Here is a 12,073-nt window from a genome sequence, read left to right on the forward strand (position 1 = left end):
AAATGGTTTATAGTCTTAAGTCCATAATTTGGGTTTTTGAGCTTTAATTTTGCAATTTGTTTAAGTTTGTTAATAGTCATTAGACCTCTTTAATCTTTATAAACATTACCACTACATATTTAAGTGCCTATTTTCCCCCCTTTATGATGTTACCTAGTTTTTTCATGGTCTGTTTTAGGGGTGAATAAAGCCGTACCGAAAATCAAATCGAATTCATTAAATTTAGTTCTAATTTTATTAATTTGATTTCTGTTAGGTTTGGAATCATGAAACTAAATAAATTTTGGTTCAATTTAATTTTTGTCAAAAAGTTAGAAAAAATAGACCTGATTGATGTTTTACTATGTATTATAAAAGATTAAAAGATATTTTATATTATTTCATTAATTATTTTTATTTGTAATATGAGTATTTTCTTATAATAAACATAAATTAATCAAAAAAATAAAATTTCAATTTGGTCAATTCTATAAATTTGGTTTAGTTCAAGTTATTATTTTTATTCGATTATAATTTCTTTTTATCTATAGAACGAAAATAGTTATCACTTTATACTTGATTATAATTTTTCTTAATTTCTGTTAAAATGACGGTTTGCATACCCTTAATTCATTGAAGTGAGATATAAAATCTATTAATTATCACCCAAAGAAAAAGAAAAGATTTAAGAAAAACAGTATGAAAAATTGAAAAAGATATGCTTTAACCCCTAACAGCAATCCTATAGCCACTCTTAATAAGCTTCAACACATTCTTATTTTTCTTTCTCCTTTTCTTTTGGGATTTTACATAAATACTCTAAAAATTACTAAAAATGCATTTTTATTGTGAAAAGCTTTTTCTTTTAAAATCTTATTTCAAAAATATATTATATATGTTAGGTATACTTTTTTTATATATATAAAATAGTATAATGTTATTAACAATTTAATATATAATTTTATAAATTTTATAATATTGAGTTGTTTGGTATATATATTTAAATTTTTCCAGCAAATAATTTTTTGAATTTGTGTTTAAGAATCAAATACACCCGGTTTAATTTTTTTTAAAGTGAAAATAATATTAAATTTTCAGGTTTTAATTGAATTGTAAAAAATAAAAATAATATTTATTTTATTAATTCATTGATATAGTATCTAGTGATGCGGTATATAAGAGCGTGTTTGAAAAAATTTAAAAAATTTAACTAAATTTTAAATTTCGTCAAATACGCTATTGTACAGCGCATCACTAAATATTATATCAATAAATTAATAAAATATATATTATTTTTAATTTTATAATTCAATTAAAATCTAAAAATCTAATATTATTTTACTTTTTTAAAAACTTTAAATTGAGTGTATTTGACTCATTGGCACGTCGGGAGTTATTTACTAAAAAAAACTTAAATTGTGTTTTATAAAAAAAATCGTATACGATGTAATTTTTCTTTTCTTTTTATGTTTCTATTTTTATATTATAAAAATAACGAGTTTTTTTTTATTTTTAATTGTTTTCAATACATAATTTTAAATAAATTTATTCGATGTAATATTATGTTGATATAATTAAATATCACCAAATAATTACAACAGACATATTTCTCAACTGTTAAATTCAAATTTAAAATATTTAAAATTACCGAAGTCGTAAGATTGAATTTAAAATTCAACGATGAAGTCACTTCATATGAAAATTTCATGGGATAAACGTAAGTATTTGGCCAATTCTTATTATGACTTGAAACATTTTTGAAGTCACCTATCACTAAATGAACTCTTGACAAAAATAAAACTTTTCTCAGGAGAAGAGTGACCTCCTTAAATCAGGTGATATATATAAATACATGCATGGCTGCAAAAGGGGCCTAATGAGAGTGGGAAGATTCCATGAATAATGATGGATGATCATCCTACAAGCAAGCACCATCACTATGTACTGAGGCATGGGAACAAAGCAAGCAGGCCTACCTGGGTTCCAAAAGATGAAAAAGAAAAAAAGAAAGGGCTAATCTAATCTAACATATGCAAATCAAGGGAAGATAGAAATGATTGTATATCTTTTTTCCTTGCAAAATCAATGAATAGTGCAAAGAAAGCATTCAATCACCATTCAATTCTTTTTATTTTTTTTTTATATCATTTCATCACCTCTTTTTTCTATGTCCTTCAATGGCTTCCTAGCAGCTGCCTGATGCCTTATAATTATCTTATCTTTTATAGAGAAACTTCCCCACTAGAAGTTCACTGCCAATTGAATTAGCTAGCTGGGGTCACATGTCCTGCCTTCAAACATTAAATGCTTATCCTTGACTCCTTATTTTCAAATGTTCAGGGTCAAGAAAAGAGAGGAAGTGAGGAGGGACATATTAATACTTGATAATTTATTTTTGCACATTAAAGATTACATTTTGTTCATCTACTATAGCAGAATTATACTTATATATGTAAAAATACACTAGACTCTTTATTTAATTTTTCTTGCCATTTTTGATTTTAACAATTATCTTGTTGTAATCTCTTTTTCATTCAGATTATCATAAAAATTAAAGTGTTGCTTGTAACTGAATTAATTTCCTGTCAAAATAGTAAAAAGTTAATTGATAAAGGGAAATAGATTGAAGCATGTCCACTATAACTATATGAAGGGAGAGAGAAAAAAACAAAAGAAAAAAAGAAAACAGATTCTAAAGTGATGATTCCAGACATTCTCCAAAATCAAACCCATCACTTTGCTTTATTATTTATTATATATATATTGGGTCTAAAGTGGTAAGAGTGCTGGTGCTTATTACTATGCCAAGTGACAAAGAATAAAGATGATGGTCCCTTTAAAGGACCAACATATTTATCTGTATCCACCTTAAAGCAAAAGTAGAATTCCACATTTTCATCTTAATTTATCACTAACAAATGGTATTTTTATTTGAGTAAAAATTCAATTTTGAGTTATACTTTTTACAAATTCATGAATTATTTAGAAAAAAAAAATGATTTTTTTAAAAAAATTTCACTAATAATTTAATCTTTTAACTGTAATCAGTATGTTAAAAGACATTATAAATTCTTTTAAGTTGAAGAATTGGACATACTTTGTTACTAAGCTAATCTAAATCTATTCGGTTATATTATTTTAATTTATAAAATTAAACTTATAGATATAATTTAATAAAATTTTAATATTAATATTAATTTATAAAATTTTAGAAAATAATAGTAAACTAACTGTTTTTAAATGTCCTTAACTTTTTAAAAAATTTAAAATTTTATTATTATTTAATTTTAATATTATATAAAATAATATATCAATATAATTAATATTACTATTTTTTAAAATTAAAAATTTATTATATAATTAAAAAAATTAATTTATCATTGAATAAAATATTAAAAATATTATTTAAAATGTTATTTTTTAAGAATTAGAATTATTATCTAACTACAAAACTAATATATTAATTAATATAATTAATATATTATTTTTTAGGATATAATTAGTATTAATATATAATTAGAAAATTATTTATTAGTTACTATAATACTAAAATATAATTAATATCCTATTTGTTAGGATTAAGGTGAGTATTTAATTAGGAATGTAATTTATGTAAATCAATAAATTGATTAAAAAAATTATAAAACTACATATAAATTTAAATTTTATGTATCAAAATAAAAAAATTATGTGTTAATATCTAAAAAATTTAAATTTTAGAAATTTATATATATAAATATAAAGTATGAATAGAGAACTAGGCGTAGGAATAGCGGCGAAACATTTCCAAAATCACACTCTCATTTCTTTTTATACTAATAATTAACCGCCGCGACTCTTATAAACGCAAGCTAAAAGAAATTAACAGTTGCGTTTATGGTGAAAGCAAGCTAACCACACGCGACGCGGATCAAAGAAAAGTTAATAGTTGCGGTTTTTGGTAAAAGCCAAGCTAACCACGCGCGACACTGTTAAAAAGAATGCCTAGAGTGCTAGCTTGCTACAAATTAAGGTTGTCTTTAGGTAGTAATCATTAGCATGTCGGTGTACTTAGCTAGCTTGTATACAAATAACTAACAAAATTAATAGAAAATTATTATTTAAATTCGGTGTATGTAGCACACATAATATCATTATAGAATTAGTTTAGCTTACGGATTTATTTATTTAATAATTTTTTTAAAAAAAATATATATAAATGAGTGTTTTATATTTTGATATTATATGATATATAAATCATATATCGATTTAATATATACATAGTTATGTACGTTATATTTTGACGATAAGGATTAAAAACAAAGAAGGAAAAAAAAAAGAAAAAACAAAAGGTTGTGTTGTGTCCCGCCCCCGGGTATCAAGGAAAACTTAAGTAATGAAAAAGCAATGCTGTTAGCTAATGATTCATGGAGTCAAAAAGACAAAAAACTTGAGGCATGTATAATTGATTGTATTAGTAACCAAACCATTGTGCATATAACCCATCATTTCTTTCGCTCATTGTAACCCACCCTTAATTAATCTTCACTGAATGCTAACTTTCCTTGACAAAGCTATAATTATTAGGATCAATAAGGTCTTAATTGAGCTCTAATAATTAATCATTGAATTGTAGTGCACAAGTAGGAAATAATGGCCTAGATTTATTCATATTGGTACTTCCATTCATTTTATTTTTTAAATAATTTTAGAGCTTTTGGATTTGGGTCATGTCCTAGCTAGTCCTAATCAAGAAGCAATCGGAGTTGGCTCAAAGATGTGCTTGCTTGGCACAATATAATCAAATCTTTTGTGGGTTTAGAGCTGGTAAACAGTAGGAAAAGAAAAAACATTCTAGATTAGATTGATGATATACCCATATCAATTCTTACCAATAGGTTATGACCTAAGTGGAGTGTGATTTGGGTGGGGAAACCCAGAGCTTATAATAAAATTGAAAACGTAAAGTTGGATGAGATCACTGGGAAAATTTATTGATAAAAAATACAGGAAGCAAGAAAGAAAGACCTGTTTCCTGCTTTAATTAGGGTTTTTATTAATTAATTCAGGTTTTAGTCAACATGCATGCAGGTTTATGTAAATGCAAGATTTTGTTGCTTAGATATGGAAGAATATATATCAGATTGCAACTGCTAACTGGGATTTTTTTCTTTTGGTTTCTGCTGCCAAGAAATTGATGCATACTCTTTTAAGAAAGAAAAGTAAAGGGTATATCTGTAACTTAGGTTTGAAAAGTAACAGAAGATTCAAATAATGGTTGAGGAAACGGTCTATTTTTTTTGCTACACATCTTTATGCATTAGCATTTGCTTTTTTAGCTTTTCTTTTTTAAAGGCAAAAGATAGTAACCCAAAGAATAATAATAATAAATAAAAGAAAAGAATTACAGGACCTCTTGGATGCTGTTGATGTGCAACCACTTTGCCTTTTAAAGATTCATTACACCCTTCTCTCTCTTTCTTTATGTACTCTATGAAATGGTCATTGATTTTCTTGAATCTTGATAAAAAGAATTGGGTTCTCAAGAACCCATTTTGTGATTTAATCCATTTCAAATCTTGTTAGTTAGCGATGGCTGCTGCTTCTGATGTGAGGTTGGCCTTCCTTTCTTCTCTGCTGCTGCTTGTTTTTCTCATGAATTCTTGTGATTCACTTTCCTTACATAATCTCTACCTCAAGAAACAAGCTTCAGTTCTTGTTTCTGTTAAACAATCTTTCCAATCCTATGATCCTTCTCTCAATACCTGGAACATGTCTAACTACTTGTATCTATGTTCTTGGGCTGGTATCAGTTGTGACCAAATGAATAGATCAGTAGTTTCTTTAGATATTTCCAGTTTCAACATCTCTGGTATCCTCTCACCTGTCATCACCGAACTTCGAACTCTTGTCCATCTTTCTCTCCCCGGTAACAGTTTCGTTGGCGAATTCCCAACTGAAATTCACAGGCTTTCAAGGCTTCAATTCCTCAATGTTTCTGATAATCAATTCAGTGGGGAGGTGGAGCATTGGGATTTCTCTCGGTTGAAAGAGCTTCAGGTTCTTGATGTTTATGACAACAGCTTCAATGGTTCACTTCCATTGGGTGTTACTCAACTTGATAAACTCAAGCACTTGGATTTTGGCGGGAATTACTTTACAGGCACTATCCCTGCAAGTTATGGGACTATGAAGCAGTTGAATTTTCTGTCAGTAAAAGGAAATGATTTGCGCGGTTTTATACCTTGTGAGCTTGGTAATCTGACTAATCTTGAGAAGCTTTATTTGGGTTATTACAACGACTTCGATGGAGGAATCCCGCCAGAGTTTGGCAAGCTGATCAATCTTGTTCATCTTGACCTTGCAAATTGTAGCTTGGAGGGTCCAATACCTCCAGAGCTGGGCAATCTTAACAAGTTAGATACCCTTTTCTTGCAGACAAATGAGCTCACTGGTACAATTCCTCCTGAGTTGGGCAATTTGAGCAGCATCCAATCACTTGATCTTTCAAACAATGGACTAACAGGAGATGTCCCACTTGAATTTTCTGGTCTTCAAGAACTCACTCTTCTGAACCTATTCCTTAATAAGCTACATGGAGAGATCCCTCATTTCATTGCGGAGCTACCAAAGTTGGAAGTCCTGAAGCTGTGGAAGAATAATTTCACAGGGTCCATTCCTGAAAAGCTTGGAGAAAATGGCAGATTAGTTGAGCTTGATCTGTCCAGCAACAAGCTTACTGGATTAGTTCCTAGATCACTCTGCTTAGGAAGGAAACTGCAGATTCTAATTCTGCGAATCAACTTTCTCTTCGGTCCTTTACCTGATGATCTTGGTCACTGTGATACACTATCAAGAGTTAGACTGGGCCAGAATTACCTGACAGGATCTATTCCCAGCGGTTTTCTTTACTTGCCAGAGTTGTCTCTGATGGAGTTGCAGAACAATTATCTGACTGGCCGAGTTCCCCTGCAAACAAGTAAGCTATCCTCAAAGCTAGAGCAGCTGAATCTTTCAGATAATCGGTTGTCCGGGCCTCTTCCTGCATCTATAGGAAATTTCTCTAGCTTGCAGATTCTTCTATTGAGTGGAAACCAATTCATAGGGAAAATTCCACCTGAAATAGGTCAGTTAAAAAATGTCCTCACTTTGGATATGAGTAGAAACAATTTCTCTAGCAATATTCCTTCTGAGATTGGTAATTGTCCAATGCTGACATTTTTAGATTTGAGCCAAAATCAACTCTCAGGACCAATTCCAGTTCAGATCAGCCAAATTCACATATTAAATTACTTCAACATCTCTTGGAACCACCTAAACCAAAGCCTTCCTAAAGAAATTGGGTCCATGAAAAGCTTGACTTCTGCTGATTTCTCCCACAATAACTTCTCTGGTTCTATACCTGAATTTGGACAGTATACATTCTTTAACTCTTCATCTTTTGCTGGTAATCCTCTTCTTTGCGGTTATGACTTGAACCAATGCAACAATTCTTCTTTCTCTTCATTACAATTCCATGATGAAAATAACTCTAAGTCCCAGGTTCCAGGAAAATTCAAGCTCCTAGTTGCTTTGGGACTATTACTATGTTCATTGGTTTTTGCTGTTTTGGCGATCATCAAGACTCGAAAGAGACGAAAGAACTCGAGAAGTTGGAAGCTGACAGCATTTCAGAAACTTGAATTCGGTTGTGGAGACATCCTGGAATGTGTAAAAGAAAACAACATTATAGGAAGAGGAGGAGCTGGGATTGTGTATAAAGGGATAATGCCTAACGGAGAACAAGTAGCAGTCAAGAAACTGTTAGGAATCAGCAAAGGATCATCTCATGATAATGGTCTATCAGCAGAAATACAAACATTAGGCAGAATCAGGCATAGGAACATTGTACGGTTGCTGGGATTTTGTTCAAATAAAGAGATGAATCTACTAGTCTATGAGTACATGCCACATGGAAGCTTAGGTGAAGTTCTGCATGGGAAAAGAGGTGGTTTTCTCAAGTGGGATACAAGATTGAAAATCGCCATTGAAGCTGCAAAAGGGTTATGTTACTTGCATCATGACTGTTCACCTCTAATTATCCACAGGGATGTTAAGTCCAACAACATTTTGCTCAACTCAGAATTTGAAGCTCATGTAGCTGATTTTGGACTTGCCAAGTTCTTGCAAGACACTGGAACATCAGAATGCATGTCTGCAATTGCTGGTTCCTATGGCTACATTGCTCCAGGTAAGAAGAAAAAGAAACTTTCTTTAACTCACTAGCTCCTTTAGTTTACATGACTGATTTTTGTGTCAATTTTAATTAGCATTGTCCCATTGAATTGACTTCTAACCTTGGACCCTTCTGGATGTGGAGACATAGATACTTGATTTGTGCCACTAGAAAAGAAAAGCATTTGCCTTTGACTTGGGGTAATGATTAAGTCCCCAAAAGATGCTGGTTTAATCATTTGATTCAAATCATTTTATTTGTTTGTTCCTCTTCAAGACTTCTTCTGGGTTTTGATTGTACAAAAGGATTTCAAAGTTTTTCCCTGTAATTTTCTTAATTAATTATAGACTAGTCCCAATTGTTTATACATTTTTCTTGGACAAAAGTAGCAATCAAAGAGAGATGTGGAGTCCAAGAAGGGTAAAGGCTCTCTCCACTAACACAAAGGAAAAATTCTCTTTGTAACAAAAGAAAATAGAAAAGGGGAAAATTCTTCTATCTTTTGCTTTTTTTATTTTTATTTTTTATTTTTATGTTTTTCCACTTAGCTTTATCACACAAGCTTAAGGTAGAGGTGGGGTGTGAGCTTTTTATGCATGTCTTGGAAAACCATAAAGCCAGACTGATTCCACACCCAATCACAAGCAACCTTTTTGACCCAAGCCCATGAACAGGGAAATAAATAACAAAATCCACAAAAATCCAAGCAACACTGCCTTGAGAATCCTATTTGGGGATCTAATCTTTACTTTCCCTAAGCCCTAGGACTAGGACACTAAATATATGGGTATGCATCACAGACATAAAGCAACAGTCACCTTTTCCTTTTTTACACCTACTTGTAATTGTTTGTTGCTGCTTTATCTTGGGAGATGAGTTCAATCCCTCTTTTTCTGTGTGAAAACAATAGTGCATGTTTGGAACCTCTTTTAAAGTACATACATATAGTGATGTATCATGGGTTTAAAAACACTTTCACAATATCATTTCCTTTAAACAGACATCATAATTCTATAATCAATTCTCTGAATTTAAGTTTCATTAATATAAAATATTTTATCCGCAATGTTTAAGAGAGAAAAAATCTTACAATTTTTTTAATAAAATTTTGAAATTTCTTATTACAGAATATGCATATACTTTGAAAGTAGACGAAAAGAGTGATGTATACAGTTTCGGAGTGGTATTACTAGAGCTAATCACAGGTCGGAGACCGGTGGGTGCTTTCGAGGAAGAAGGATTAGACATTGTTCAGTGGACTAAAATACAGACAAACTCGAGCAAAGAAAAGGTGATTAAGATCCTGGATCAAAGGCTAAGTGACATTCCACTAAATGAGGCAACCCAGGTCTTCTTTGTAGCAATGCTATGTGTTCAAGAACACAGTGTGGAAAGACCAACCATGAGAGAAGTGGTTCAAATGCTTGCACAAGCTAAACTACCCAATACATTTCACATGCAGTGACTTCATCATAACTAATGCCAGCAACAGCAGTACCATACAAGCAGCTGGTTTGTTTGACAGATCCAGTGGTTGAGATTGGGTGATTCTCTGCTCTTGCAGTAGCTACATTAATATAAATCATAGTATATATATATTATGTTTGATGCCTTTTAAATTTTCTGATTTTTGCCTTGTATTTTTATTACCCAATTTTTGTGTTATAGTTACGCTTGAAAGGCACATAATAATTCGTGCTGCTTGTAGTGAGAAAAAACATTTATAGGGGGTGTTTTGGTCATTCTATCTAGCAATGGAAACAAGAGTAGAGGGAAAAAAAATAATGTGTATGTTATGAAAGAGAAAGCATGATAATTATTGGGTTCATTATTGTGTCACCATTGAGATGGTATGACATAATGACAAAATGATTTGAAGTATTAATTTTATTTTATTATATATATATATATATATATATATATATTTAAGTTTTGAAATTTTCTAAAAAGGAATTATTGAATCCACCTTTTAATTTGTGTTCTTACTTTTTATAGTTATAAATTAATAATTATGTCATAGATCCATATTTAAATATTAGTTTACCTATTAAGCCTCGAGATTTTATTTTATTTTTATTTATCTCAAATAAATATATATACAAACAAATTAGCATGCACATGTGGCTATTGCATAATTCTTAAGATCGGCATGGTGTTGAGATAACAGTATCTAAAATTATATAAAATTAATTTTTCTTTCTGTTATAATCTCCAATTGAAAAATAGAAATTAAAAATAAAAAAAATCCAAATTCAGAATTTTTTTTTTATTTTGTAATTTTCTTTCTGGACAATTAAAATAAAAATGCAACTAAGCTACTTTTATCATTTTATTAAGAAGCAAACCTAGAAAGAAAGAAAAAAGAGATTAGGGATCTTTATTTTTTAATAAAGAAAAGAATATGTCTCTAAGATTATTGATAAAATTGGATAACTATATAGTAAAATTAATGTTTCGGCACACACATATGCCATTTTATTTTGAATTTATAATTTACTTTTTATATTTTTATTAAATATTTTCTTTAATCCCTCTGTTTTCTTTTTTGATATTATATAATTTTCTTTCAAAACTATCTCTTTGAACCCTCTTAAGATTTTTCTTGAAATACTTTTTTTTGGATTTATAAAGTTGAATAATACGTGTTTAGAATTAAATTGAAATTTTCATCATATTTAATTAATTTATTGATCTAATGGATACATTATTTTATAAATTAAGTACAACATTCCACAATATTAATGATATTACTTGATATTGTTCATGACCTAATAATTAATTATTAAATCTTCATTTTAATATAAGTGTTAAATGTATAATATATATTAAGATATTTTTTAAATTATAAAATAATAAAGGAAATTGAAGAGTCAAACAGATTTTTTACAAAAATAAAGATATGCTTTAAAAACAATTTGGTTGAAGTTAGTTATAATAAAAGGATTGTTGTTTCTGCTTCCTAAGGCTTTGTCCTGTCCAAGCTAAAGAGATTACTCCGAATAGTCCTAACAAATGATGATTCAGACGAGATTCAGGATTTTTGAACCACGAAACGCTTGATTTCCATTTTAGTTATAGGTGTAACCAACCCACTAATGAGGTTAGAGCAAAAAGAAATAATAAAAAAAGAGCTTCGATATAAAGATCTTCATTAGTACGTAAATCGACTATATACCACCATTGATAAACACCAGAATAGGCGATATTCATTGGGCCAGGTGCACCCCTCCGAGTAAAAGCTTTCATGGCTGATTGACTAAAATGAGAATCTCAAATTGCACAAGCAATAGGTCTTCCGTGTAAAGGGTCCTATACCCATGCTTCAAAATTTCCTTGCCAAGCTACAATATAATGTCACAAAGTACTTGAGCCAATGAACTTAACCACTTACACTCATATATATATATATATATATATATATGCCTTCTTTTTTTATCTTTTGCTTTTCTAAAAAATTCAATAACTCATCAACTTATGAATAATATACACAAAATTCTAAACTAATATATAATAATTATTAACTAGTCTATGGACCCTTTTAAACAACAAATTACAATATCTTAAATAATTATATATAATTAGTCATATTTGATTTAAACACATTAACCAATTATTAAATAAATAGTTGCTCATTACTTCAACTTATATAGTTGTTTATTAAGTTAATTTCCAAAGTGATGACTTTAAAATATACAATAAGATGTAGTATCATAATTAGTAGCTCAACTTATTTCAAAATAGTTAAAAGCTAGAAATTAGATGAAAGGAAATTTTGTTAAGATAAATATTTTATGAAAGAATTTAAATTATCTTTTCATTATATGTTTTTTAATTATTATGTGAATTTGATGAATTATAAGCTATTTTGTAAATAAAATAAAAAGCAAATAGTAGTACAAT

General features: G+C 29.5%; 1 protein-coding gene across 1 annotated transcript; it reads left to right on the top strand.

The window, feature by feature from the left end:
* Positions 1-5,392: 5,392 nt before the first annotated feature.
* On the top strand, positions 5,393-10,001 carry LOC8279012 (leucine-rich repeat receptor-like serine/threonine-protein kinase BAM3). Its single transcript, XM_002532663.4, has 2 exons — positions 5,393-8,188; positions 9,301-10,001. The coding sequence occupies exons 1-2, from the start codon at positions 5,551-5,553 to the stop codon at positions 9,636-9,638; spliced, it is 2,976 nt and encodes a 991-aa protein (XP_002532709.2). The 5' UTR covers positions 5,393-5,550; the 3' UTR covers positions 9,639-10,001.
* The last annotated feature ends 2,072 nt before the right edge of the window (positions 10,002-12,073 follow it).

The sequence above is a fragment of the Ricinus communis genome, chromosome 4 (genome assembly GCF_019578655.1).
Source record: "Ricinus communis isolate WT05 ecotype wild-type chromosome 4, ASM1957865v1, whole genome shotgun sequence".
Taxonomy (NCBI): domain Eukaryota; kingdom Viridiplantae; phylum Streptophyta; class Magnoliopsida; order Malpighiales; family Euphorbiaceae; genus Ricinus; species Ricinus communis.